Raw genomic sequence first — 27,647 nt, 5'->3', positions numbered from 1 at the left:
TAGATTTCTAATTGAAATGGGTGGATTATGTTGCCAAACTACTGATTTTTTTGTTGCTTTTTTTAATACAATACTAAGAAATACATTAAATCTGCAAATAAAATGTTTTGTTTTTTTCACAAAACCTGTATTATTTGCACTATGTTTTACAATACACATTGATTTTATTGCTTTGTAACATATTTTGATTGCAGTTCTGATTGTTTAAAGCGGGAGTTTTATAATTTCACAATACATATAAATACAGTAATACACCGTAATTCATATTGGTGTGTGTTCAAATAACAAAACTGTGCCAAAGAACGTGTGGAAAGTGTTCACTTCATCCTAGTTTGAGTTATCAGGATAACATGAACAAAAAGTTTTTACGTTTGTGCTGCTGCGGGTCGTTTTCTCTTAAATTGTTCACCTTTGACAGAACAGACTGATAAGGAGAGAAGTGAGAAAAATGAAATAAAAGGTAAAACGTGACGTTGACTTGGCGCATCAGAGTGGCTGAACCCACAGAGGTGCCGGAGTTGGGTTCGCCTGTGAGACGGAGCGGCTCTGAAGCCCCCCGAGATCTCGTGTTTTCAAAGAATCCTGTGGTCTCGTTCGCTGCCTCGCTTGCTTCATTCGTCGACCCCCGTACGGAGACAAGAGGGAGTGCGCCCACATCCTCTCATTTTAAGGCCTCCACCCCAGCAGGCTGCTGAACACCTCAAGCCTGAGAGAGATCATCCAAACGTAGCGACAAATCCACAGGCACCACTTAGAGAACCAGAGCCTTTTCATCTGATGCCAAAGGCATCAGAATTTAATGCAGAAGTCCTGAAGTCCTGGGAGTTTGAGTTTTAGCACAGAGTAGTCTGTCTGTGAGGCTCCTCAGTCATCCAGGTGTTATAGTCTTAGTAATTACTAAGTTATAATCTATTAATAATAGTGTTAGTAGTTATAGTCTTCATAGGTTCAGAGTTACTAAAGGTTTGGTTACGGAAAAAGATAAGCAAACTTCATTGTGCACGCAAACTGATGTGATGTCACTCAAGGCATCAAAACTATGAATGAACACATGGAATACGTATTAAACAAAAAAGTGAAATAACTCAAACAAGTTTTATATTTGAGATGATCTAGAATAGTAACTCTTCATATAAAATATATGTGACATAACATATTTAGGTATTTAACATTTTTTTTCTTTTGCCACATTAATCCACATATCTTGGTCATATTTCATGTCTTCCGTGTGTATCTACAGTGCAGGAAGTAGTAAAGATAAAGAAGACACGGGTGTCCTATATGTCGTCAGTTACAGCATTGATTAACTGGCAATGACAATGAGCCGTGCAAACTCAGTAGCAGTAGATCGCTCACCATGTGCAGATCGTGCAATCTTTGTGCGTGTGCGATCGATTTTGTTGCTCGGCATCTGGTATCTCAGCAAATCAGGCAAGTTCAGTTGTAGGCAGCTGGACTTGGTTCTTTGCAATCACTTATATCAAATTAGTTGGGGAAAAAAAATCTACTCTTTATAGGCCTGTAAAAATTGTTATATCATTTGTTAGGATGCCAACAGCAGCTAAACTAAAGCCTGAGGACATGTAGTTTCAATATAAGAATCATTCATAAAAGTCATTATGATCCAAACGGGAAGGATGCCTTTTAATGTATCTGGCGTGTTGTTCATCGGCTGCTGGCGTTATGAACAACAAAAACGAAAATTATTATGACACAAAACAACTGAATTACCTGGTTCATTTGTTTTGTTGTGCTTCCCAGTATGGAGGTACAGTATTAATAAAGTGGAACACCTGTAAGAGGCACAGCTAATGTGACAAAGTAAAGACTGGGGGAAAAAATCCTCCACATTTTGGCGCAGATATTTATTTTTCTTTGTGTTCCACAGCTTGACAGTCACGCAGTGACAAGCTACGCATGGCGAGTTGAGGCTTTGTAAAGGCCACCAAAGTGACGAGTACATTGCTGCCGCAAGACTCGAGTGATTTAAAAACTCATTTTTTGAAATACATTTGCATAAACATGAATTTGGAGGGGAAAAAAGTATTTTGTGACTTGCAGAAACTCAAAATTGAAGAACTTTCCTCAGCTACAATATATTCATTTTCTTAGGTTAGTTAGTTTAGAATGTCATGTCTACTCTCCTCCCTCAGGTTTTAAATCTTGAGAATATTTATATTTAGAATAAATATTTGAATCAAACTGCATCAGAACGTCGAGTTTTCAGTTTGTTGGTTCTTCGCAGCTCTGCCTCGGCGCTGATCCACTAAGATGCACTATGTAGGACAGAGAGCCGAGGCCTAGGTCGCACACCTGGGACGAGACCACAGGCAGCGCTGCAAAACACTCTTGCTGCACACTTCAGTCAATACACAACTATCAATTGTTTGACATGTGGTGTTTTCTTCTCTGTCTCTCTCTGCTCGGAAGTATCGCATTGTTTTCACCTGTTCACCAGCAGCTGCGCTATGTGTGTGCGTGTGTGTGCACGCGCGTGTGTGTGTATGTGTGTGTGTGTGTGTGTGTGTGTGTGTGTGGCGGTATTTCATTGAGCATCTGTCAAGTGCACTTCCCTCTTCCGTGGTATAATATTTATAGGCTTTCAGAAACAAAATGATGTGATGCATTTTGTTTTGCAGGTTTACATCAATTTGCGTGTCTGTGTGTTAATCACAGGCCCTCTTGTTTGGTGCAGGCCCCCTCTGATTGGGCCTGATGTGTTTGTCACGCTGGGGTGTGACCTCATCAGTCAGACCGAGGCCCTGCTGCTGCTTCTTCAGTCCCTCCCATCGCCTGCGACACTCAGACGGCAGGAAAAGAAAACCCAAGAAGGCGACGGCAGCAGCGGCGGCGGCGGCGGCGTCCCCACACGACCACCTTTCTTCTACCTGGTGTGAGACGGAGCGGCGAGCGCACGGCGAGATGCCCCGGCCGTTTGCCTGGACGCTGTGGATGGTGGCGCTGTGGACGTCAGGTTAGACCGGTCAGGTTGTTTTTTTTCGTTCGCCGAGGCCTCTGGCGGCAGATTTTGTTGATCTCCGCTCAGCATGAAACTGCCTGTTCAGCTTGTCCTCCAACTTGCCACATCTGCATCATATGTGTCGGCCCAAGCATGCTTCTGCTAAGCATTGCACTTCCATAAACAGGATTCACTGATTTATTTCAAACCGTTTTAACAGAGTGAGAACGATACCATCGTCTTTGACGTATCTGTCGTAGCCGTGATGGTCAAACGACACTAAACTTTACTGGAATTTTAAATTTAAAATTTTTATTCATCAGTCAGTCTGTGTTGCCTTGCATTCGCTAATCATGATAGCATTGATATGTTGAAAAGATTTTTTTAAAATGTCGATTTTAAAGGGACGACCTGTTGGGCTTTAGATACGTTTCATTCGGCGCAACCGTCCGAAAAGTGGAATAGTTTCATGCACCGTATCTTTGAAACCTGTGTGAGCCGTGAAAAAAAGAAAGGAATATTTGCATGCTGATGATATTTTGTAATCGCTGTGATTGCAACAGGCAAACAGCAAACCAGACGAGATGAAAACACACCTTGAATCAGATAAAGCGGGACTTCAATCACAAGTTCAGGTCTCTCCGTCACACAGTCGTACCAGGGGTTTGTTTTGTTGTCACCGCCAGGGTTGCGACACTCGGAAGGCTCGTTGCTTGTTTAACCTTTGGCCTCCTACACTTGTCCTTTCTTTGCTGGAGCATCTTTACGTTCTTCCGTGCCAAATTTTTGCAATCAAGTTTATTTTTACGCACACTCTTTCCAAACACTTTTTCTACAACACTGACATCAAGACCAGACCTGCCAAAATCTGGCAGAGCTTCTTTTCCGAGCTCGTTGATCGCTACGTCTTCGTTCCGACGCCGCGAGCCGCTCAGGGACGGTGGCGTGCCGATCCGATGCAGCGGCGAATCAAGACGCAGGAATAAAGCTCAACATCTTTTCTCCTCTCATCACATTTTAGACAATTTCTACAAATGCATCCCCTGTGGGTTCTCTGTTTTTGCACTCCCAGGTTGGGGCCTGATCCTGCAGCAGAACCCCCCCAAAGTTCTCTATCCTGAACTCCTCAGCAATTATTCCATCGAATGCCACTGCGGCAACTTTCCCTGCGACTCTGTCTTCTGGTACCGCTTCATCTCCGGCCGCAGCGAAGTGCAGTACCTGGGCAAGAGCAACCACGCCAACCGGCAAGTCCACGGGGACAAGGTGGACAAGAACAAGTTCCGGTTCAACGCAAGGAGCAATGCAATCTTCACGCTCACCGTCATCAGCCTGACCAAAGAGGACACGGGGACGTACTCTTGTTTTCTTGGGGGCAGGAAGTTTGACGAAGGGAAGTGGAATTCTGGGGTTCTTCTGCTGCCGGGAGGTTCGTACACTGAGATCTTGTAATGTGTTAGGAGTTTAGCATCAAGCAGGGACTGAAACGACTTTGTTGGAATCTCCGTAAGTAACGATAAGTATTGGTATTGATAGATCACGTCACAGTTCACATCCCTGTCATGTCTTTTTAAATATGAAAAAAAAAAAAAAAAGCCTCAGTAATCAAAGTAATCAGGAGGCCAAGAACGCGTTCGCACTTTGATCCTACCAAGTGTCGTTGTTTTATGGTAACAAGACCTATGTTTACCGCCACGTCGGCGCAAGTTACACCATGAGGCAACACTTCTCAGTCCAAGTGTCCAATAATTGATATCAATTTACTACATTACAGTCGTCGTCTCATTCGGGGGTTCTGCCGCTTAAACGGCTGTTTTCACTGTGAGTGTTTTGCATCTGCATAAAGTTATTATCAATTATTCATGGTAAAGAGCGTGATGTTACCCGCTAACAGATTTTAATTGCAACCAAAGACGTAATACCCAACAAAAAACTCCAAATATAATGGAATTAGATGGAAGTTTACTTGATCATTTGCAGTCATTTTATCAAAAGAATTCCGACAGGTTTTACTGCTACACAATTAGAATGATAAAATTGAATGGTCATGACAAGGGATGGAGGAATTTGTCGACGTTGTTTCGTATTTGATTGAAGTAGTTCAAAGATCCGAAGAGGACGGCGGAATTTGAAATTTGAAAATTGGAAACACGACACTTAAGATTGTCTAACTCAAAAGAAGTTGCCAAGAAGATTGCTGGTTCGCTTCATCTCACTGACGCTTTACTGATAGTTTGTCTTCACCCCACAGTGCTTCCTCCAACGCCACCTCCTCCACCGCCGACACCCAAAAAAAAGATCAAGTCAGTCTGTAACTGCCCCAACAAGCGCTCTAAAGGTAATTATCAGGGAATTTCTTGTTTGTTTGTCGGCCTACACATGTTTGTCTACCTGTGCGGACAGTGCATAACTCATCTCAAGCTGTCGTTACAAACTCCTGGCTAATTTTACTGAAATTAACCATTACATCATCAAGACTACAGGAGACATAGATCCAGTCCAGGTTGAAATTAAACTCCATGGTGTGTGCCTGTGTGTGTGTGTGTGTGTGTGCCTGTGTGTGTGTGTCTCTCGCTCTCTCTCTCTCTCTCTGTGTTTGTGTGTTAGATGGCTGCGGCCCTCTGATCCTGTGGCCATTGGTCGGGCTGATCGCGGCCATCACAGTGGCTCTGGTCTGCACTTTGTACCACTTCAGCCGTGAGTCCCATTAAAACTTCTACATGTTCTCAAGGTCAATGTCCAAACTTGTCCACTAAACCTGTGTGTGTGTGTGTGTGTGTGTGTGTGTGTGTGTGTGTGTGTGTGTGTGTGTGTGCGTGTGCGTGTGCGTGTGCGTGTTTTAAATCTTCCTGGTCGCAGGGCTGCCCAAAAAATGCCGACACCACTTTACAAAGTAAGTAAACAAAACTAAAAATGCAAAAAAATAAAAAATAATGTGTAATGGATTGTTTTATTTTTAATGCTTCCTTTTCTGTTATTCACAGGAAGAGGTTAATGACCTAAAGCGCTGTGTTATACGGGACACATTGACTAGGATATATTCTGGTGCCAAGGTCTCTTTGAACATAACTGGCAGTGTTGATTTTTGAGTTACAGCAAACTCAAAAGGCTCTGTTTCTTCTACGTTGTCTTTTTTCATTTTTTGCTTATTCGCTTGAACCTCTTGCCATGCACGGTGTTTTTGTTGATAAAATTGTAAAGTGTAAAGAGGTTGCTTCCGTTTAGTGGTAGCCATCAAGCGGCTACCAGTCCCATCCTCTTGTGGCCAGCCACAAGAATATGGTCAACACAAGCTGAAGCCTGTGTTTGCAAGAAAGGAAGCTGTTTGTTTTTCTTTTGTTTTTTTTTACTCTGGTCACCTTTATCACAGTGAGAACAACTGGCTTTACAAAATTGTGGTTGCACCTGAAGTGCTCTGAGACAGTTTGTATGATGCTCCGAATTTGTTTTGTACAATGGACAGAATAAAGTTTGATGTTTAATGATTTTTGTTTTGTTTCGAATTCTTGCTCCACAAATAGCAACTCAATGTGTTGCGCTGTGAGTTGTACCTAATGTGTGTGTGTGTGTGTGTGTGTGTGTGTGTGTGTGTGTGTGTGTGTGTGCGTGTGTGTGTGTGTGTGTGTGTGTGTGTGTGTGTGTTAAAAAAAAAAGACTGGAGGTTGGTTGGAGGGTGCTGTGCATCCAATAAGGTGTTTTTGGCGGAAGTTGAGTAGGTGACTGTCGGTCTTTGCTTTTCCACCTTTGATGCTTCAGCTCGCATTACGTTCACTCCTGCCGAGAGCTTGTTCCAGTGAGCCCTGGTGTTACCGGTGTGCCGTGTGTGAGTTGTGATATGCCTTACACACACACACACACACACACACACACACACACACACACACACACACACACACACACACACACACACACCTGCGCATGGTGGTTTGGGGGTCTGGGTCTCTGCGAGCTGCATTCAGGACCCTTTCCTGTTTGAGAGAAGGAAGGCAGCGCTGGCTTCACTGAGATGCTATCGCAACGCTTCGCCTTTGAGCTCCACGCCGAGTGTCAAAAAGACCGCAAAAGTACCACAGACCTAACCGCAAGCACTGACAGAGGCACAAAGAGTCTCAGAGGGATGGAGTTTTAAAACGAAACTTTACTGAAAAAAACGTATTATCTATGTAATTATGTATATCTTAAATGGAAAAAAACAAAAGCTCACAGCAAGAACTTCAGGATGGATTCCTGCTGGAGCTGTTTCATTGTTTGACAAGGTGTATTTCCATGATGACTGTTCATATGTATCCAGAGTTGTTGTTTTGTTTGTTTCCAGTTCATAAGCAGTCAGCAGTCTAGTATTTACCCTCCCAGTTCACACTGAAGCCCTGTGGTCAAACTATTGTTGCAAGTGTACAAGGTCGGTTGTGATATTTAAAGCTATAAAAAAAATAAAAAAAAAGAGAAAGAAAGTCCAAACAAGAGAAAACTACTCCACAAATGTACATTAAATGGAGAGTGTCTGTTTTAAAGAGGGTATAAAAAAAAATGTCTGCTGTGTGTAGAGCATTTGCAGCTGTAGTTTGGCAGGAAGTTGAGCGCAGGAGGATCCATTTTGCCTCATGTCGTTTGCTTTGCACGCAATCAAGACACACTTCACAAGGCAACAAGTGGCACTGGATCCTGAAAACAGCCCACAACATCACCTGCCATGCTGCACGGTTTGACCACTGACTGGAAAATATTAGAGCGTCTTCAAATGTGAGCCCAGGTCATTGCTATGCTATGAGTTCATAATGCTGAAAATGTAACGCAAGTCAAGGGGTTGGTTGCAGAATTGAATCTGAATCGTCAACGCGGGGGTCAGGAATCGGCTTTGAAAACGATCCCAGGAAGCCTTTCACAACAGAATCATGGAAGCTGTCACGATGACGCAGACGCTTCACGCGTGCACCAGGTTTAATTCCTTCTCCCCTGATTAGGGTGTCAGTTGAAAACATGATACAAAGTCTGTCATGTTTGCAGATTTTACATAGAACAAATACATTCAATTTTAGTTGTGAGAAAACATCATTTTGAGCTGTTCCCACCTTCAGTAAAATTCTAATTTATTGAACAAAAAAACAACAACATACTGTTTAAATAACAATAATGTGTGGCAAAAAAATCCTGCAGTCAGAGTATTTTGTGATACTAATTTTATTTTTTTTTTACAGTAAGAACAAAACAGTAACAACAGTAACAAACAGTAAGTGCAATAATCAAATGTCACTGTACATGAGTGTCTGCCAGAAATACCATATGTGTGTGTGTGTGTGTGTGTGAGTGTGTGTTTGTGCACTTGGACATTAAAACTGCCAGAATAACATCAATATATTATGGAAGTTGTTTGACTTTATTTTCACACATAGAAAATACATTTTCCAAGTATTTGTACAGGACTTCAGCAATTCTGTTTCTGATTTTTCCAATACAGCAAAACAAACAAACAAACAAACACACTCAACAACAATTAGATCAAATCTGATCATATTTTCCCTTAAAATATTGCCAACAGTGTTTCTCGGCAAATATATGCAATGGTTAAAAATTGAATATTTGCATTCGGGCGTCTTCGACGTCCTTCGCGCGAGCTTCTACTCACTCCGTCTGCCGCCGCTGGCCTCGCCGACTTGTTGTCGGACGCGTCGACTTTGCTCAGTGTGCTCACTCGCGCACGCTGTCGGGAAGTTTGCCGGACTGCGAGTTGCCGCCGGCGTCGCTGATTCTCACTGGCGCTGATGGAAAGTTTGAAAAATGTCCCCACTGACTGGCCTTCGATCATGAGGCAGCGAGCGAGACTCTGTAGGACCAGGACCTCTTGTTCTCACACACAGACACCACACACACACACACACACACACACACACACACACACACACACGCAGTTTCAGGTTGGAGACCCCCCCCCACCCACCCACCCTCACCTCGGTGACTAAGACAGGGAAGCCCAGCCAGGTGTTATTGAGAGTGACTCATCCTGGTGTCTCTGGGTTCTGTGGAAAGGTTGAGGACCTCCGACTGACTGGGTCTCCCCTCCGACTCCAAACATCAACAGAATCCCCTTCGCTTCGTCTCACCATTTCACTCCAGAGGAACGGCCGAGTGGTTTGGACGCATCACTAAAGATTAGCGTCAGCACTGCAATGAGAAGAAGCCCCCGAGGCCCAGGACGACGCAGCCCCTGCTGCTTGTTGGTTTATGTGTTGTTTTTTTTTCTATTATTGTCACAGAATTTTCTTTCCTCCCACCCGTGGAACAAGTAAATCGCCCACCAGACAGCCAAACGTCATCTGTTGCCCATCACTCGAGCGACTTTCCATCAATGAGCAGGAAATAAGAGGCGCTCGCTCGGGGTTGCGCCATCTGCGTCGAAAGCTCTCTCGATTCGATCTGGAGGAAGTTTCACTTCCCCTCGAGTGTCAGATGAGCTGTCACAGACTCCGATGCTCAAGGGCAATAGTCGCTGCGACTCGTTGAACTAAAAAGGTTTTTTTTTCACGACTTTGGACCGAATCAAACCCGGAAATAAAACTCTTTTGAATTGGGGATGAATCGTTGCTTGTTAGTTCTGATAAAACTGCCCACACTGAGGCTGCGAATCGGTTCAATTGTTTGTTGCAGACTGTATTCCATTGGTTGCATATCTTGCTTCCATGCTGGGGTTTTCTGATTTCGCTGATTTGGTCCAGTGTCCTCCGATGCTGACCGGTTAGAGGTGGCGCCCTTCGGTTTCCGGGCCTCTCCTGCTCGCACTTGCCTCGCCTCAGTCATCAGTACACCTGCCACTGCCACGCGTCAACTCCAGCCAGCAGTCACAGCCTGCTTCTCATCACAGTCACTAACGAGACACCACTCTTTGCTCTCATTGTTTCCTTGTGGCTTTTCTTCCCTGGTGGGATTTTGGATTTTATGGATTAGCTTTTGCATCAGAGACTTGTACTTTTTTAACACCAATTCATTATTTTTATTTTTATTTTATTTTTTTATAGTGCTGTGGTGTTTCCCTCCTGTTAGCCACCCTCAGCTTTACACCTCAGGTCCTTGTTTCTGTTCCCTTTCTCCCTGATTTCTATTTCTGCGCTTGACTGACAGTTTGTTAGACACTGAACTTCTCCTCTGAGAGCTGTCTGTCACCCAGTTACGCCCATAATCGCCAGCGTCTCATCGACACCGTCTTCCTACAGTGTTGTTCTCTCAGTTGGCAAAGTTCAAACCTGCCTCGATCACCAATGCTTTCTCCAGTCAGGGTGCGACCACAGACACGTCACTGTAATGAAGTTTTATTTGTTTATTTATTTATTTTTTGTGTGTGTGTGTGTGTGTGTGTGTGTGTGTGTGTGTGTGTGTGTGAATGGTGAATCTGAGGTTAAGACGTCCAACAATGACCTGATTTGCCTCCTCCGTCCTACTGCCATCTAGTGGTTGGAGTTGCCACCAGGCTCTTGACGCCCGAGGTTAGCCTCGCAGAAAGCACTTGTTTATCAGGTATGTTGAACGACACACGTAACTACACTAATTACACATTTACAATTTAAGAAGTTGCTGCATTTTATCGCTTGAGTGATTTCCCTTTTTTTTTTTTTTTAGTCCGGTGAAAAACGGCCACATTTACATGGTAACCGTTGAAGAACGCAGCACTAAAACTAAAATCAGGCTTTCGTGTAGGTTGGGTTAGCAAGAGAAAAGCAGGTTTTTGAGTGACTTCCTGCTTATGGCCGCTGTACCACACTGCTGCACATTAAACAATGAAACATTCAGGCAGATGAAATCACAAAAACAGCTTAATTAAAAAAAAACAACAACTACTCAGCAGCAGCATATAAGGCCACATCCTTTTACAACCGTTACACCACGGACAGAAAAAGGCACTTTCACTTTTTGATTTAATTTCATTTTTGATTGTTTTTTACTTCTTACGTCATTGCCACTTTGTATTGGCTACATTGGGTACTTTATTTTACATTCATTGACGTCCACTCGAGGTGAACATTTGCAGGATGGAGGCAAAAGTTGAGACCCATCATCCACCTCAACACCTCACGCGTTGTGTTAGTGTGTCAGTACATACTGGGTTGTGGTAATACTCTGCTTCAAATTGAGGTGTGTGTGTGTGTGTGTGTGTGTGTGTGTGTGTGTGTGTGTGTGTGTGTGTGTGTGTGTGTGTGTGTGTGTGTCAGATGGGTGGGCTCCACTTCAAATGCCTTGTAGCCCACCAGCCTCCTCCTCTTGCTGCTGCTGCTGCTGCTGCAGTTGGCCCGTGCAAAGCTCTGCTTGCAATGATCTCATTTGATGCAGCAGAGAAGAAGGTTACAGGTGGGGCGTGGTTTGATATCACGACAAATCATCTCCAGGCAGACTTCAGCTGGCGCCACAGAGACACTTTTAGTAGCTGTTGATGTCTGTCTGGTTTTTTGTTTTTTTTTTTAAAAAAAGAGGAAGAAAAAACATCAAAAAATGGACCTGAGAATGACTCAACTGCTGGCGGTTCTGATATTCTGTCAACGTAAGTCCGCTGAGAACGCTGCTGGTAATTGTGATGGCGAGCTCGGGTGTGGTTTTGAACTCCTCTCTGGGCCTCTGGACTGTCTTTTGGTGGTGAGTGAGATGGCTTCTCCTCCCTGATATTCATGTCTTTCAGAAGTAACCTGGGGAGCTGAAGAACATTTCACCGTGAAGGAGGGAATGCCAGTCGAAATCAAGTGTCAGCCACCAGGGTCCATTAGTCTCAGCACCATCTGGTTCCGAGCATTGGACAACGCAGGGATGGAATTCATCGCTGCTTTCGACCTAAACCGCAATGCCAAAACAACTGATTGGAGGCCCACATCAGAGTTCGATCACTCCAATATCAAGAAAGACATTTTGATACTGAAGTCGTTCAACAAGAAAAAGGACAGCGGCCAGTACAGCTGCGCCATCTACAAAGGCCCTGCGCTGATATTTGGCAAAGTGACACGACTGGTCGGAGGTGAGCTCTCCCCGGATTGAATCAGGTCGCCGAAAGGTGCTTTTCAGACCCTGTTTAAATCACATCTGTGTTCTCCATTTAGAAACAATTGCGACGCCACAGCCCACCGTGGCTGCCGCTACCACACAAACTGCGTGCACGACGGCAGCTGAGTGCGTGTGTGACACAAAAGGTAGACATTCGAAAACTGCTCGCTTTGGATTAAGCAAAAGTCGATTAAAGATATTTGCTGTCAACCGGTGGTGAACTTGCTCAGGCTTTGCAGGGAAACCCGCTATGGGCCTGTCGCTGGACTGTGCGCCGTTGATCCTGGGCCCGCTGGCCGGCAGCTGCGGCCTTCTTCTCCTCCTCCTCATCATCACCAGCCTCTACTGCAACAGTAGGTCCCAATTCTTCTACCAGTGGACCTCTGTTGGACAGAGAGGCGTGTGTGTGTGTGTGTGTGTGTGTGTGTGTGTGATGTTCTTGTAAATGAGCACTGTCAGACCAGAACGCATTTCTCTCAAGGGGGGAAATTTTGGTCTCATTTATCTCCACTAGTTGGAAGTGAATTCAGGTCAAAGAATGGAAACTGAACGGAAGACAACGTAAAGTAATCGCAAATGTCTAACAAAGAACACACACGTTTGTGTGCGTGTGTGCGTGCGTTTGACTGTGTTGTACGTCTTTAACGCTTCCTGTTCGGTTGCAGAAATAAGGACGAGAAGATGCCCCCATCATCACAAAAGAAAGTGAGTACTCGTAAATCGTTTTATAATTGACAACAATAACTTATATTTCTTAATTTTATCGCACAATGTTCTATGTCATAATTTCTAACTTTACTTTGTGTAGTTTTTATTGCTTTTTGATACGCTTCTGTTCTATGCTTTTTAAAAGAAGATTACAATTATATGTACATTGTTTAACACTGCAAAGGGACTTGATTATTTTTCTTTTTTAGTTTTGTAATAAATATGAAATATTTTGTCAATTTAGTCCTGTACTAACCCTTTCTGAAAAATAATTTTCAAGATAAAGGCTTTTGTAGAGCAATAGCAAACTAAAAATGTCGAATTATTATTTGTTTCAAAATAATATATATATTTTTTGACGATGCCTCTTGGTTTTTTCCTTTCTTTCTTTCTTTCTTTAAAAAAAAATGAATTTAAATCAGCGACTAATATTGGGATTTTCTTTCTCTTTTAAAAAAAAAAAAAAATGCACTCTAGACCTCGGACGATGCCTGGTGGAACCAAATGAAGACCAGTACACTTTTTAAATCCAAATGCTGCCGTTTGACTGCCACGATGAGATGCTGCAGACAGTTTTATCTTCTTAAAAGAAACATTCAGGCTCATGGAATTTAGAGCTAATTTTTTGCAAAAAAAAAAAAAAAAAATTTTTTATACTTACAGCACCTTTGAAATATTCAAAACAAGATGCTTTGATCTGCTTTTACATTTTTAACGCATAGTTTTTGCTTTGCTGCATTTCTGAGGCCTCTGATGTTTCCTCAGTATCATATTCAGTTTGAACTGACGCTCTGAGAATATTAGAATCCAGTTTTCTAATGCATGTACATTTGGACGACCTGCAAAGTTGTATATAATTAAGTTTGCGTTTGTACAGACTTTTTTTTTATCTATACAATTAAGTTTTAAATTTAGGGACTTTGATGCTTGTTTCTGTTTCTTTTCTCTTTAAATAACAGAAATGTGGTCGTTTAGTTCTGAAAGTATTTTCCCAAGATGTTGAGTTTCCTTCCCAGGTAAAATAATGTCTCTTACATCATTAAAATACACATTTCCCCTGAATATTACAAATACGCTGAAACATTTCTTGTTGCACTGGTTTTCTGGTTTTGAACTAAATAAAAAAGAAATATCTCTGAAATGCTGGAATTTCAAAACTTTCATCCAAATAAAGGTACAGTGCTAAACGCACAGATGCAGTCAATTACGCTCGTCTTAAATTATATTTCTTGTTTTTCATCCGTGCCATTTAAATTTAAATTCGTTTTAGTAGTCAGAGACACAAAGCATTGCTCACTAAATTGCATCGAAGTGGTTTCGTTCCAAGTGACTCGAGTATGGAGGAAGTGGGCTGCTGTGTTTGCGTGGTGATTGAAAACACAATTAGGAGAGGAAATTCTCTTTACATCATTTTCAATTCTAATTAATTTGGCATTTATACAGAAAAAAAAATGGGGACAACATTAAGATTTAGTATTTGTATTTTATTTCATTAGTATTCCCATATTGAAAATATCTTTCATCTCACACCCACACATAAACCTTGGACATGACAGTTGAGAGAAACTTGGAGGATGCGGATGTTTGGCTTTACAAATGAAAGTACTTTCTAAATCATACAGTGTTGTTTTATATTGACCAAACAAAATATCTCTCGTTTTTTTTCTACAGTATACAAAGAAAGGCACTTTACAAAACACCACCACTGCCACCACCACGGTGCACTGGTGGAGATCAGCACTTGTTTTTCTTCTGCACAGCCAAATTCAAACAGACCCTTTCTACGAGTACTTCCGCACAGAGAAGGGGGTGGGGGTGGGGGGGGAAGGCACTTGAAGAAGCTCTTGAATGCAGGATTAAGCGCAGAAACATCCTTTTATCCACCACTTGTCATGACAATTACACATTAGGCATGACAACACAAGCAAACTAAGCTGTACACTAGTGTCTTTATGGCCTCTGACCATGAGGGAAAGCTTTGACTTTTTACTTATTTATTTTTTCAAACCTTTATTTTGCATCATGATTGCACAAACATCCCGATGACACGAACCCACGCAGCCCAGCTGACGGTCACCTGGCCAGCGTCGCCGCACCACCCGGGTGGTCAAAGTGGTGCGGCGACGCTGGTTAGCAAACACATAAACCGTAGGCGGAGACGACGCACACGCGGCGCCCTGAGGAGCGACACACACCTCCATCCCCCATCCCCCGCACCTCATGCAGCACACACACACACATTGACTCTCTACTCTGTCATTCTTCTCACTTTCTCCTCCGCTTCTTGCTGCCTATCATCTCTTCCATCACCTCCCTTTTTTTTTATTTTTATTTATAAAGTCCTCTCTATATTCGCCCCATTTTTTTAAGTGAAAAAAAAAAGAAGTCAAAAAAGACTCTGTGTTGTCGAGTGGGAAAGGTGCGCACCGAGTGAGTGTTGTGGCTTCGTCTTTTATCCAGTTTACATTCTTGGCAATTCAATTTAGAAAAAAATAGTAGAATCATCCAGAGAGCTGCTCCCTCGCCAGCTGTGCAAGCAACCTGCAAAGCACGCGCACACACACACACACACACACACACACACACACACACACACACACACACACACACACACACACACAGTGGCGTATTTAGTGACAGCTACAGACGTGTTTTCTTCGTGTCAGGCTGGAGCTCAGAGCTCGGCCCCTCACCTGCGCCGGCTGCTCTTATCTCTTGCCAGCCTGGGTCGTGGGCACCACGTCAGAGCGGAGCGAAGCCGACTGCAGGACTGCAGTGGGCGGTTCCTCCGGCTGCGGCTTCTGAAAGAGAGGGTTACTTTGTTTGAAATGCAAAACAGAGGGAGGAAGAAAGACAGAAAGAAAGACAAGGTGACGAAGAGGAAGTCTGCAGAGGAGGAGAGGAGAGGAAACGTAAAAGGTGGACGCGGTTGATCGTGCAAAGGCCCCGTCAGCGAAGCGTCAAAAGGAACCGCTGGCATGAAATGGAATCATAAAAAAAATGGGATTGAGTTATAACTAAAATAAAAATGTCATGCTATTAAAAAATGGTTTTATTGCTTTTGCATAAATAGCAGCTCTCCTGTCAGCTGGCAGCTGCATTCAGCAACCCGCCTGACAACAAAATGGACTGAAATGGAGAAGGCGTCGATGTTAAAATAGTTTACAGTGTGAAATCTTTCCACTAGATGGCGCTAAATCGCACACACTGGGCCTCTGAAGCGGCAACAGCACCATGCATCACATGCAACATCAGGCTGGTTATTTTACCATGCTTTTATTGTGAGACGTTCTCCTATGATACTATTTTTGTAAGATCATTTTTTTAACCAGATTAATTTACGATCAAACTGAACGCAGGCCGTCATGCAGCAGGTACTTTGCTTACTTTAGACCTGGACTTTGACTTGCTCTTGCCCTGGAACAGAGTTGACACTTGGGTTAGGCTCAACAAACCCAAAGTTTCTGTGTGAGGGTGACCCCTAACACAGTGAGTGGTAATGTAAGAGGGCCAAATCATTGTGCCATTTTTTTCCCCCGCCAGTTGGTTTCTTTTTAAGACTCTTATCTTTTGTTCCCTTCCCAGTCATTTCTGAAAACTGAAGAAAATCGATTTACTCCCGTTACCTTGGCTTTGTCTGTCTGAGTTTTAGCCTCCATAGCGGCTGGAACCAGCGAGTCTGCCAGTGACTCCAGGACCGGACCAGCCATTGGCTGATTGAGAATAATAGAAATTCAATTCAATACAATTAGTTATTTGACTAACAGCTGAAATAAAAAGGATTTCTCTTTTTTTGTTTAGAATTTCAAATCGATTAAATTAATTATAAACAGATTCATTAGGATAAAAATGGTGGCTTGTTTCTTTCTTTCTTTCTTTCTTTTGATTGTACCTTCAGTGGGTTTGAGTCCGGCACAGGAGGTTCCAGCTTTGCTGTGGCCGCATCAGTCGGGATGGATGCAGGCTTTGTTTCAAATCCACTGGACAAAAAGTCCAAGGCTGTTTTATCGTCCAGGGTCTTCTACAGAGAGACAACACTGTGGTCACTTTCAATATTTCCTTTATCTATGTATGTGTATAAAACTATCTATGCTAATGGATACATATGTAAACATACATATACACATGTACATACATGTGTATGTGTTGTTTTTTTTTTACCTCCTTAGGTTTTGTGGCTGCTTGTTCCTTGAATTCTGCCATTTTCTGTGATGTCAAAAAGAGGAAGATAAATAAAACATCATGCCAGCCAGCAGAAGTCAGGACCAAAGAGGGGAAGGAGTCAGGGGTTTCTCCTTTTGTGATTGCTTTAAATATGAACCTTCAACCATCTAAAAGGGAAAAAACACCTCTATGTTACCTTCAGGTCTTCCTCGGTGGGTTGATGCTCTGGTGGCAGCGTGTCGTCTCTCTCTCCCATCTTGATCAGCCGCTCTTCCACAATCGTCTTCTCCTGCAAAGTCCAAGCGGAAGCTTTTATCTCCTCCCCGCCACAAACCTGGAGACACACCCGCGTCACCTGCCGGCGCCCATCGAGTCTGCTACCTTGACGACGTCTTTGGTGGGAAACACAGGTTCGGGGTGTGGTGTTGGTGCAATGTCCATCAGCGTGGCTGACAGAGCATCCATGGCCGAGTCGGCTCCGCCTGCAGGCTGCGTGAGAACGGAGAAACGGCACAAATAAATAAAATCTTTCAAAGGACGTCAGAGGTTTAAATGACTGCTGTTTTCCCCTCCAGTTACCGAAGGAGTTGTTTGAGCCGGGCCACAAGCGGACTTCACTGCAGGGGCAGAGGAGCTGGAAACAAACTCTCCGGCGAGCGCATCCAGGGCAGCGTCTGCAGAGGACTGAGAGAGACGCGATGCAGCGCTGTGGGTGTGAACACGACTCATTGTATCACGGTGCGACCTAGAGGTCAGCGTCAGACCCGGTGCGTACCTGCGCCGGAGGAGGAGCAGAGGCGCTGACGACAGGAGCCTGGACAGCAGCGGCCGTCGAGGAGGTCATTAAGTCTCCAGACAGGAAGTCCAGAGCTCCACCGGTATCAATGGGGGGCTGCAGGAGCAGGAGGTGGAGAGGGAAGAGGAGGAGGAGGAGGAGGAGGAAGAGAGGGATCTCAGTTTCTCTATCAGACCTTCTAGACCAGGGGTGGGACAACTTTTTGACTGGTGGGCCAAAATGGGTTCTAAAATGTGACTGAGACGCCTCGACATACTGTGAGTGAAGCTGCTGCTTGTTATTTCCATCTACCGACTCACTAGAAATGCAACTAAACTAAATGGAACCAAACAGAGTTTTGCGCTCCCGTCACGTCGCTCAGCGTGGAGCGAGAGCACCGGCCTTTGGTGATGTCGGTGAGGCTTCCGTGTCCTGACTCAGCAACATCCTCACCTCAGGCTTTGGAGCGGGAAGCTTCCTCAGATCCTCCTCGTTGAACCTGTACTCTGGAGGGATGGTGTTTTCATCCTCTCCTACCAGCACGCCCTTCTCCTTCTTCTGCTTCTCCTCCTGAGAGTGAGAGAGTGAACATCGGCATCGTGTCTTAATGGGTCTTCCGTTCGGAGAAAAGCTTGAAACAAAGGCCAGGGATCTGACGTGGCACGGCTGCTCACCGAGACAATGTCCTCGGGTCGGAGCTCTGGCAGCTCGGGTTTTGGTGCATCTGTTGGCAACATGCCGCCGAGGGCGTTCAGAGCATCCAGAGACATGGAGCCACCCTGGTGGCAGGAAGCGCAAGACAACCAGTCAGTGTCTCTTTAAACACTGGTTCTTCTTTTTTGAGAACGTAAGCAACAAAAAGAAAAAGAAAGAGTGGGGACTTCTACTGATTAGATTAGATTCGATTAGGTGGAACTTTATTGATGCTTTAAGAAAGCGTCCGCGGGAAAATTAAAAATTCTAGTAGCTAAAAAATAAGTATAGAAAACGGAAGCAGAGGTGAAAGACATTGAAAGATATACATACATTACAATAATAGTTATTATTATTCGTAATTGCACTTAATTGATCAATTTCTTTTTTTCTTTTTAGATTAAAATTTTGAGGTTTGAGGTTATGATTTGAGGAAATTCCTCTGCTGTCTTTTTATTCCACTTACCTGCCGCGATTCTCCAGGAACAAGTCCAGCGTGGAGAGGCTGCGGAGGAGGACAAACCGCTTTCTGCAGAAAGACACAGACAGAGTAGGTGTGTGTTTGTGTGTATTGATATACCTCCTCAGGATGGTGTGGAACACAAGGACACACACACACACACACACACACACACACACAGTGAGAACGCTACCTCTGGTGTCTTCTTGGCAGCGGGAGGAAGAGGAGCCTGAACTTTAGCAGCTTTGGTTGAAGACATCAAGTCTCCGGAGAGAACGTCCACAGCCGACAGGTCCTCCACTTTAATCTGGGAATTAGAGGGGGTGACAACTGGAGCCTGGGCGACAGGAGCCGTTGAGGAGGACAGCAAGTCTCCGGACAGGATATCCAGAGCTTCAACGGTGTCCAGTGTGGGCTGTGGGAGGAGGAGGAGGAGGAGGAGGAGGAGGAAGACACAGACAGACAGCAGATCAAAATCATGCACATGTGCTTCTGACGTTCAACTCTAACAGCTTCAGTAGCTCCAGCATGAGCTCACCTCAGGCTTGGGAGCAGGAAGCTTCATCAGCTCCTCCTTGCTCAACCTGTACTCAGGAGGGATGGTGTTTTCATCCTCTCCTACCAGCACGCCCTTCTCCTTCTTATGCTTGTCCTCCTACCAGCAGAGAAATAAAGAGGAGCTTCAGCGACTGCTGCATGTTTTCTTGCGAGAAGGAGGAACGAAAGCTGCTTTTTTTTCCAAGCAACTGAGAGCCAGCCAGCATTCCTACCGAGACAATGTCCTCGACTCGTACTTCAGGAAGTCTGGGTTTTGGTGCGTCTGTTGGCAACATGCTGCTGAGAACATCCAGAGACGTGGGGTCGGGCTGCGGAGGCAAGCGGAGAACACGCACAAGTTTACGATCTCCAGTGGACTCGATCGGACATTTTTTTTAAAACACGTTATCTGGGAAACCTGGGTCAGTATCCTGTAAATGTCTGAGTCTCACCCCGCTCGGCTTTGGCTTGGAGTCAGGTTGGTCTGCTTTGGCTTGAACAGGAGGGGGAGCACGACACACAGCCACAGGAGGCACTAGACTGGACTCAACTTTCTGCTTGCAGAGTGGGGAAAAAAAGTATTATTATGTCAGCAAAATATGGACTTGTTGCAGCGCAGTGAAACAACCAGGAGTTTGCGTCTGAGAATGAAATGTGTTTACACACAGATTGCTTTGTGCAAGTTAAAGATAAATGAAATAAATAAATAAATAAACCACTGGCAGATAAAAGAATTTACTTTCTCTCCATCATGCCTCATCACAGGCTTAAGCTGTACTGACTCATAGAGTCATTTTACACTAGTGTCCATGAATACAAGAGGATGTGACCACAAGCTCAACAGCAAATGGCACTGAACTGTCTTGTGGATATTTATTTATTATTATTATTATGACTATCAATATTTCATTTTAAACATGGCTGAATTACTGCTAAGCCAAGCTTAAAATTACAGGAATGCAAATATGCCTTAACCGCTGGCTGCAATTTATCAAATCCGGCTACAAACTAGACCTAAAATTTAGACCAATGTGACAACTGATGAATGTGCAGTAAAAAGCAAAAACACAATGTCAGAGTGAGGGCTCGGACCTGTGCAACGGAGGCAGAAGCAACAGGAGCCTGGACGGCAGGAGCTGTTGAGGAGGTCAGGAAATCTCCAGACAGGAAGTCCAGGGCCTCACCTGGCCCCAAGGTGGGCTGCAGGAGGAGGAGGAGGGTGATGAAGAAGAGGAAGAGGAAGAGAAGACACTTGCTTCTGATTTGTCAAGAGTCCTGGTGATCTCACCTCAGGTTTGGGAGCAGGAAGCTTCATCAGTGCATCCTTGTCGAACCTGTACTCGGGAGGGATGGTGTTTTCATCCTCTCCAACCAGCACGCCCTTCTCCTTCTTATGCTTGTCCTCCTACCAGCAGAGAAATAAGCGGAGATAAGAGCTCAGAGGTTTTGGCCAAGGCAGAACAAATACCACGGACTCAGCAGCGAGTGCTCCTACCGTGACAATGTCCTTGGGTCGTACTTCGGGAAGTTCGGGTTTTGGTGCGCTTGTTGGCAACAGGCTGCCGAGAGCGCTGAGAGCGTCCGTGGGCACGGCGGATCTCTGAGTGGGTGAGCGACAGGAGATTGCACTGCATGGTTACGAATCTGCAGCGCCTCTATGACGTGTTGCTTTTGCAGAGACAGGACAGTGAGGTTACCCCGGCGGTGCTGGGCTTGCCGGCCGCTTCCTCCAGTTTGGCCTTTTTGTCGGCAGGAGGACACACAGCTCCCGCCTCCTGCGGGCCGCAAATCAGGGAGAACGTTAGAGCCCGTTGGACAGACGTTTAGAACTGTGTCAACACAAAATGCAGGTGCCAGTTCTGGGAGCGCGCCCCTTGTGATGTCACAAAGGGCACTGATGCCCTCTTAGTCTTTCTTGTTTTTGACGTTAGAGGTACCACAGAGCACCAGCTCGCTTACAAATTTTGCATTCTTTGGGATGTGACAATCACTGGGACTATGGTGGTACAACTAAATATGTGAGGAGCCTTCAGCACATGTTGGACCTTGGAGGCAGAAGGAGAAAGTCCGGCCTGCAGAGAGAAACCTGCTGAGGCTTTTTTCATCGCAGGCGGGGCGGGACACACAGCCACGGGGGGAACAACAGCGGGGCTTTCAGGCTTCTGCAACAACAAGAACAACAACATATACTGTTAACTCCCAATCTGCCCAGCCAGAAGTGACTACAATGGCACGTCAAGCTTCAGGAGATTACATTTTACCTTTGCAGGAGGTGGTGCAAAATTAGCAGGAGCAGCAGATGAAGCGGTGACACTGCCGACGTTGTCCTTCTTCTGCACGTTCCCCCATTAAAGACAAGACAGGTGTAGTTTGTTTGTTTCCAACACTGTCTGCAAGAAGCTAACTGCACGGTGTGAGTCTGTTGGCTTTGTACAGTGGATGCAATGTGAGGGAGGGACTAGCAGCGGAGCGCTACATGTGTGAGGAGTCTGACCTCTGGCTTGGCTGGAGAAGTGGAGGTCATGAAACCAGCGGAGAGAGAATCCAGAGCCTCGTCTGTGCTGAGTGGTTTCTGAAAAACAAAAACCGCACAGGGCAGCCATTAAAACACACACACACACACACACACAATCACAGCGTCAACAATAAAAGGGGGTCTGCTGAGAATTCTGCAAAACCTTCCACTAGATGGCATGTCTGACCCAGTTAGAGCAAACAAACAAAAAAAGAGGCAGATAAATGCGAAGCAGACTGCGTGTACCAACAGTGCGGGAAAAGAACAGACACACCCTTCACATTCCAGAATGGAGACACCAAACTATCTCTCCTGCAAAGACTCGCGTCAAAGATAAAATAGAGAACTGCTCCGATCGAAATAAATCAGCCATTTGAGACAAACTGTGAAACTCACAGGGGAGGAAAGTGTGGAAGTAGCCACGGCGCCAGTTAGTGACACAGCAGGCAGAGAGGAGCGAGTGTGTGTGTGTGGGTGTGAACCATGATGCTAAGTGTGGGTGTGTTCCGGGGTGAGCAAACACACTGGGCGGCACTGTGGGCGGGCACTGTGCGCTCATGTCCTTGTGCGCACACTTGTGTGTTTGGTGGACGGACACACAAGTTGGTTCCTGCACAGTGAAGCAATGCCCGTCGACTGAAATCATGAACAACCCCCCCCCCCACCACCACCACCACCACCACCACCACACACACACATAATAGAAAGAGTATGGAGGAGGAAGTCTCGCCGTGACATCACTGATTCTAGTATGAAAGTCACTTACAGGAGTGTCTTTGGGTTTCACGTCTGCAGGAACACGAGGCTGCAGGGGTAAAAAGCAAACACACAAACAAAAACACAACACAACAGGCAGGATTAATGCAGAAATCTCTTCCAGGAAGCCCACAGCGGCATCATAATCACCCGTTTCAAGAAGCCTGAGTCCTGGACCTCGCACTGGATTATTGGCGTTTGCCGAAATATTGACAACCTACAACAAATTATTAAATAATTCCAACTGACCATATCCTCAAATCTGTATCCCGGAGGCAGCGTGGCGTCTCGTTCCCCACATTTCTGTCCCTTCTCAGCAGTAACGCTGAGCTGCAAAGATGCGATACAAACAATTACACACACACACACACACACACACACACACACACACACACACACACACACACACACACACACACACACACACACCCGCTCAGCCTTTAACGGGGCACACGGCTGTGATTTACCTCTTTGACCTCGGCTCCAGTGTAGGCGGGCTGTGGTGCGACGGGAGCAGCCGAGGGCAGGGAGTCGGCCAGAGCATCGAACGGATCCAGCGCAGGCGCCTGGACACGCAACGCAACTCAACACGCTGCTAGAGACAACTTTTGTTTGGCCGCTACACAGCAGAGCGGCAGTTTGGTCTTTACCTGACTGGTTCCTCGAGACGCTGCAGCAGGAACCTCCACCTGCACCTGCAACACATCCAGAATCAGCAAGGGGAACAAAAGTGCTTTGCACCAAGTTGTGACACAAAAAATAACTGCAAATCAATGAAGTAGTGCTTCCCGCCAAATTGCATGAAAATATTTAAGTCCATGAGTGTTTTAGAAAGAAAGGCACAAGGGCAGCGTGACTCGGTTCCAGGATGAATAGCCGTCTACCTTTGTCTGTGTTGGCTTAGGGGCATCTGTCTTCCCCTGCACAGACACTTTCCCAGCCGCAGCGCTCGGCTTCGCCGCTTTGGCAGGATCGATTTTGGACGCAGAAGCTTGTTGGGGGACGGCCGCTGCGCTCTAAAACACAACCAGTCCATCGTAAGCCGAGCAGACGAACGAACCCCCGGAGACCGACTGAACAAAGGAGGGCGAGGAAGCGAGCGTTGCAGAGAAAGGCACCGACCAAATCCAACGAGAGATTAAAAAGCAAAAGACGTGCCAGTGACTGTGAGGTGATGAAACCGCAGGACGGAGACGAACCAGAGATTCACTGGGTGACTCAGTTTGATGATGTGCTAAGTCGCAAGTGGAAAAGTTTTAACTCAATGCAAGTGCCAACAAGCTGTGAAAAAGGGGGTCGAGGAGGACTTCAGAGGTCCTTCAGCACCAGAGACGAAGAAATGTGAGGGCACCAAGGCAGCAAAGTGCCTGGAACATGAGCGAGGTCCACTGTGGGAAGCGGAAAGGTCTCAGGTTGAGGACCGAGCACCACCTGAGGTGTGTACAGCATGAAGTAAGAAAGAGAAGGTTGCCACGAGGGAGCTGAGAAGTTCCTCCAGCAGCTGATTCTACCTTGGCTGCATCTTTAGGTACGTTCACAGCACTGGATGCTGTCGTGCCTGCAGCAGCAGCAGCAGCAGCAGCAGCAGCAGCTGGAGGAGGAGCTTCAGCCGGAGCTCTGACTTGAGAAACAGACGAAGCCTACGAACAAACAGCAACTTGTTATTCCAAAACACTGCGGCACTTAAAAACAAGGGAAGGGAAAACCATTTTAAAAAAATGCTGGTGATCAGATCAGCTTTGGGAATGAAAGAGAGGAAGAACAGGGGTCAACATTATAATAAGCAATTTGCTCAAGGGGCCACTGTGGGAAACACTCTTTCAATTGGTATTGATCAAAATGATCATCATTATTATTATTATTATTGTGCACATAGAAGTGGCCCGCAGTGTGACCCGCCGACATGGTATTAAGTGTCGAAAGGAAGCAGTACCGAGAGGTTACTGGTGACTGTGGAGGTGATGAAAGTTCATCGTCAGCAGGAACAGGAAGTGCTCGGGGGGGTGACTGTGGTGCAAAGACTGAGCTGTGGAGACGGTGCACACACAGAGGAGAAGAAGAAGAAGAAGAAGACGAAGAAGAAGAAGACGAAGACGTGACAGTGAGCCGTGACTCGTGTTAACGTCACAACCAGACAGCCAGAAGTTCCCTCCGACACCAGCGGAGCAAGTCTGACCTCTGCTGTGGCTTTAGGTGTCACTTTTCCAGCCGTCAACACTGAGCCGCCTCCTCTTCCCGCTGTGGCGCCACCTGCTGTTGACGTGCCGACCGCCAGAGGCTTTGCAGCCATGCGGGATCCTGATCCGGATTTCTAATGCAAACGCACCAGAATCACCCCCGAGTCATCAATACCTCACTGAGACCCTTTAATGCAGATACCCTGACCTGCTGTTAATCTGATATCAAGGTATTTGCATCACAATATAATATTATCATAGCACTGCAGTATAACATTACTGTCTGACAATATTAACACCTGCTGACATCACTCAGCTGCATTGTGCTTCTGATTTTATTCCTCCCCTCCTGTTTGCACTCCAAACTCCTGACACTGGTGTTGCTCTTGGACAGTCTGATGTTATTTCTGCTTTTAACATCTTGCATCATAAATCAGAGAGACGAAAGCAGTTGCATAACTCTTAGCCGACCAGATTGGGTCTGTTTTGTTTTTTTTTGAGGTAACATCCCGATCACATGACAGGATGGTTCGTGGCACGGGCAGCAGCCTTAGATAAGAACAAACATAGACGGCATCATTTATCTCTGCCGGTTGAGGAGCTGAGAGTCAAATCGCTTGAGCGCCGATCCGAGTTGGGGATGGAAGGAGGTAAAAATAGGTGTGGAGCTCTCTCTGTGCCGGTGAAACATGAGCAGCTGCACTTGGCCAAGTCAAGCAGGAGGTACGAGAAGGGCCACACACGTCAGCTGCAAACGAGAGCGGCTCGTTTTTCTCAGAATTAATGGCTCAGCGTGTAAACATCTCCGTGGGTCTCAAAACATCCTGAAATCTATTTTACGTCCCGATGAGTCGCCTACATTTCGCACGCACACAGTCAAAGGTTCAGATGTAATGCCAGGTATTTCCTTGCCAACAGAATAGACGGAAGCTCACTTGCTGGCTTGCTTGCTCATTGAAGGCCAAATGAAGACACTTTGATGGGGTTTTACAGAGGAAACACGCTGGGAGGGTGCAGACTCGCAGGAAAGTCTGGTGTCACTGGACACCAAATCTGGGTGCAGACACTGTTCTAGTCCTCAGAAACAAACTTTGAACGCCCATTTTAACGCAAAAGTTCTTTTTAATGTACCAATGTATCAACTGCTTTCTTAGCAACAGGTGCAACAACGGGAAAAAAAAAAAAAAAAAAAAATCCCCCCCAAAAAAGCACCTAAATTTTCTGCCTCGACGCGAGCAAAATCATTACTGAAAATGGCCTTTAAAAACAAAACAAAAAACATCTTAAGCAGAAGTGTAGCAAACTCCCACAGAGCTTTGTTCATTGTTCAGAGGCATCGTTAAAGGGTTAAACTGCCCTCCTACCCCCAACAGACAAACTGGATGTTGACCCTTGGCCGAGCGTAAAAAACACCTCACACAAGTTCAAGACTTGCACGGGGAGAGAAAGTGTGCAGATAAATGGACAATGTGCCGATAGAACACAGGCAATGGTGAAATGTGTTTTTCCTCCCACTCCAGGCAGGAGAAGAAGATGGAGGCGAGAAGATACTGGAGGTGAACGTGTGATACCTCAAACTGTGCAGGCGTGGCAGCGGAGGCCTGAGCCGCCGGTTTGGGTGTGGCCTGGCTCGGCTGCGACTGGAGACAGAGAGAACAGACAGGGGAGAGAAACAACAACGGGAATGTTTAGAAGGTGTTTTGTATTGTTTTTTTCTTAAAACCTTTTTTAATCATTTGCAGACAAACACAAACACTTGGCGACGGACGCATGAAGGAGTGCGAGAACGTGATAATTGCGGCGCTGACGTGCAGTTCCAGCGTCGGCAGGTGACTCAAGCGCCACATTCCAGCCTGAAGGGCGTGACTGCTGTCTGACAGCGGTTATTTCTTAGGGTTTCTATGGGACCTGACAACAGTCGGAGCCTTCAGGATGGTTATACACAGCTAGCAAGCGGGTTCAGAACACAGAGTGGGACAGAAATAATCTTGAATCTTTTGAATTGAGCACACGGCCGAAGCATCAAGAGCCTCATTGGTGCTGAATCTGTGTTGAAAAGTCAATGTTTGTTTACAAAAGGACAAGTGCAGGATGTGTCAGGGTATTTTTAAGTTGAAAAATTAGACTCAAACCTGAACAGAGTTGTGAGCAAGGGATTTCTTTTTTTTTTTAACAGAGAAGCATCTTAAATCTTAAAAACACAGCAACAATTCTCAAACTCAAACTTCTCAAACTTGAAAAACAACATGTTCATGTGGAATTCTGACCGGGGCATGAGACTGTGTACAAGGTGTAAAAGGTTGCATAATTCCAAAAACACTTTTAACAATGAGGTTGTTTGAGTGACGGTGGTTGACTGCGAAATATCTCAGGTGCATGTGATGCAATAAGCAAATATCTGTGACACCGTGCAAGTTCAGACAGAAGAGAGCCAAGAACAGACAGGAATCAAACCTTCATCAAACCCAGATTCACTAAAAAAAGAAAAGAAAAGGAAACACTTTTACTATGATGAAATACTGTTAAATCTACCTAAAAAATCCAATTAAAGACTAAATTCATAACAACAACAAAAGTGTGCGCTGAAAGTTCTGGAAAAGTGGCCCTGTGTGATGTCAGAAAGGGCACATAACCATCTTCCAGGGCTGTGGCCACACCTCCAACCCACCCTGGGGCTGGTCCCACCCACTGTAAACCAGGTCCAATCAGGAGACCAGGACAAAACCCAGGTGTTTCTTGAATGGTGGCAATAAACAGAGGTCTGGAATACCCCATAGAAATAAATGAATTTTCCTAATTCTTAAAATAAACAAACATCATAATAGCCAAAGTGATTTTAAAAGCCAGTGTGTTCTCCGGAGGCCCTCAGTGTGCAACCGGCGGGCCAG

At 45.4% G+C, this 27,647-nt stretch overlaps 4 protein-coding genes and 1 long non-coding RNA gene across 33 annotated transcripts in view; 3 read left to right on the top strand and 2 right to left on the bottom strand.

The window, feature by feature from the left end:
- wdr1 (WD repeat domain 1) overlaps window positions 1-20,998 on the bottom strand; it is a 73,401-nt gene extending 52,403 nt beyond the window's left edge. The window contains exon 1 of the mRNA XM_076014466.1: window positions 20,995-20,998. The gene's annotated coding sequence lies outside the window, so the exon portion shown is untranslated. The remainder of the gene's footprint in view (window positions 1-20,994) is intronic.
- cd8b (cd8 beta) lies at window positions 2,682-6,444 on the top strand. The gene is made up of 6 exons (XM_076014477.1): window positions 2,682-2,974; window positions 4,032-4,388; window positions 5,211-5,297; window positions 5,567-5,656; window positions 5,819-5,852; window positions 5,944-6,444. Exons 1-6 carry the CDS (start codon window positions 2,716-2,718, stop codon window positions 5,960-5,962), a joined length of 846 nt encoding a protein of 281 aa, XP_075870592.1. The 5' UTR covers window positions 2,682-2,715; the 3' UTR covers window positions 5,963-6,444.
- On the top strand, window positions 11,256-13,886 carry cd8a (CD8a molecule). 2 transcript variants are annotated; one of them, XM_076014479.1, is made up of 7 exons: window positions 11,256-11,293; window positions 11,414-11,483; window positions 11,619-11,948; window positions 12,031-12,120; window positions 12,214-12,327; window positions 12,640-12,679; window positions 13,160-13,886. In XM_076014479.1, the coding sequence occupies exons 1-7, from the start codon at window positions 11,270-11,272 to the stop codon at window positions 13,188-13,190; spliced, it is 699 nt and encodes a 232-aa protein (XP_075870594.1). In that variant the 5' UTR covers window positions 11,256-11,269; the 3' UTR covers window positions 13,191-13,886. The 2 variants fall into 2 exon arrangements, with proteins under 2 accessions (XP_075870594.1, XP_075870595.1); XM_076014480.1 differs by lacking the exon at window positions 11,256-11,293 and having other exon boundaries at window positions 11,317-11,483; window positions 12,205-12,327.
- cast (calpastatin) overlaps window positions 14,146-27,647 on the bottom strand; it is a 29,330-nt gene continuing 15,828 nt past the window's right edge. For 7 of the 28 annotated variants that reach the window (XM_076014431.1, XM_076014442.1, XM_076014437.1 and 4 more), the window contains 32 exons: window positions 26,331-26,399; window positions 24,759-24,893; window positions 24,094-24,222; window positions 23,467-23,598; window positions 23,233-23,277; window positions 23,050-23,148; window positions 22,832-22,912; window positions 22,593-22,631; window positions 21,806-21,883; window positions 21,573-21,644; window positions 21,357-21,473; window positions 21,009-21,086; window positions 20,807-20,911; window positions 20,600-20,716; window positions 20,404-20,511; window positions 19,764-19,868; window positions 19,545-19,640; window positions 19,313-19,429; window positions 18,968-19,189; window positions 18,781-18,843; window positions 18,296-18,400; window positions 18,075-18,191; window positions 17,622-17,738; window positions 17,426-17,530; window positions 17,228-17,335; window positions 17,043-17,135; window positions 16,844-16,888; window positions 16,575-16,703; window positions 16,309-16,395; window positions 16,070-16,099; window positions 15,376-15,483; window positions 14,146-15,223 (listed from right to left, as the gene is read on the bottom strand). In XM_076014431.1, the coding sequence (XP_075870546.1) occupies window positions 15,391-15,483; window positions 16,070-16,099; window positions 16,309-16,395; window positions 16,575-16,703; window positions 16,844-16,888; window positions 17,043-17,135; window positions 17,228-17,335; window positions 17,426-17,530; window positions 17,622-17,738; window positions 18,075-18,191; window positions 18,296-18,400; window positions 18,781-18,843; window positions 18,968-19,189; window positions 19,313-19,429; window positions 19,545-19,640; window positions 19,764-19,868; window positions 20,404-20,511; window positions 20,600-20,716; window positions 20,807-20,911; window positions 21,009-21,086; window positions 21,357-21,473; window positions 21,573-21,644; window positions 21,806-21,883; window positions 22,593-22,631; window positions 22,832-22,912; window positions 23,050-23,148; window positions 23,233-23,277; window positions 23,467-23,598; window positions 24,094-24,222; window positions 24,759-24,893; window positions 26,331-26,399 (3,036 nt within the window). In that variant the 3' untranslated portion in view covers window positions 14,146-15,223; window positions 15,376-15,390. The remainder of the gene's footprint in view (window positions 15,224-15,375; window positions 15,484-16,069; window positions 16,100-16,308; window positions 16,396-16,574; window positions 16,704-16,843; window positions 16,889-17,042; window positions 17,136-17,227; window positions 17,336-17,425; window positions 17,531-17,621; window positions 17,739-18,074; window positions 18,192-18,295; window positions 18,401-18,780; window positions 18,844-18,967; window positions 19,190-19,312; window positions 19,430-19,544; window positions 19,641-19,763; window positions 19,869-20,403; window positions 20,512-20,599; window positions 20,717-20,806; window positions 20,912-21,008; window positions 21,087-21,356; window positions 21,474-21,572; window positions 21,645-21,805; window positions 21,884-22,592; window positions 22,632-22,831; window positions 22,913-23,049; window positions 23,149-23,232; window positions 23,278-23,466; window positions 23,599-24,093; window positions 24,223-24,758; window positions 24,894-26,330; window positions 26,400-27,647) is intronic. The other 21 variants (XM_076014453.1, XM_076014458.1, XM_076014459.1 and 18 more) reach the window with 12 other exon arrangements.
- Window positions 24,889-26,439, top strand: LOC142880488 (uncharacterized). Its single transcript, XR_012925448.1, has 2 exons — window positions 24,889-24,989; window positions 26,280-26,439. It is a non-coding gene; the product is annotated as an uncharacterized LOC142880488 (long non-coding RNA).

This window comes from Nelusetta ayraudi, unplaced genomic scaffold, assembly GCF_046127955.1.
Source record: "Nelusetta ayraudi isolate G7.1 ecotype Tasmania unplaced genomic scaffold, CSIRO-AGI_Nayr_v1 ptg000168l, whole genome shotgun sequence".
Lineage (NCBI taxonomy): Eukaryota > Metazoa > Chordata > Actinopteri > Tetraodontiformes > Monacanthidae > Nelusetta > Nelusetta ayraudi.
This window is presented reverse-complemented; position numbering and strand designations above follow the sequence as displayed.

Excerpts from the sequence above, each read along its gene's own strand:
- cd8a (XM_076014479.1), top strand. The coding sequence starts at position 11,270 with ATGCAGCAGAGAAGAAGGTTACAG. Across the intron at positions 11,949-12,030 it reads AGTGACACGACTGGTCGGAG|AAACAATTGCGACGCCACAG; the intron begins GTGAGCTCTCCC and ends TTCTCCATTTAG. Across the intron at positions 12,680-13,159 it reads CCCCATCATCACAAAAGAAA|ACCTCGGACGATGCCTGGTG; the intron begins GTGAGTACTCGT and ends AATGCACTCTAG.
- cd8b (XM_076014477.1), top strand. The coding sequence starts at position 2,716 with ATGTGTTTGTCACGCTGGGGTGTGACCTCATCAGTCAGACCGAGGCCC. Across the intron at positions 2,975-4,031 it reads GGTGGCGCTGTGGACGTCAG|GTTGGGGCCTGATCCTGCAG; the intron begins GTTAGACCGGTC and ends TTGCACTCCCAG. Across the intron at positions 4,389-5,210 it reads GGTTCTTCTGCTGCCGGGAG|TGCTTCCTCCAACGCCACCT; the intron begins GTTCGTACACTG and ends TTCACCCCACAG.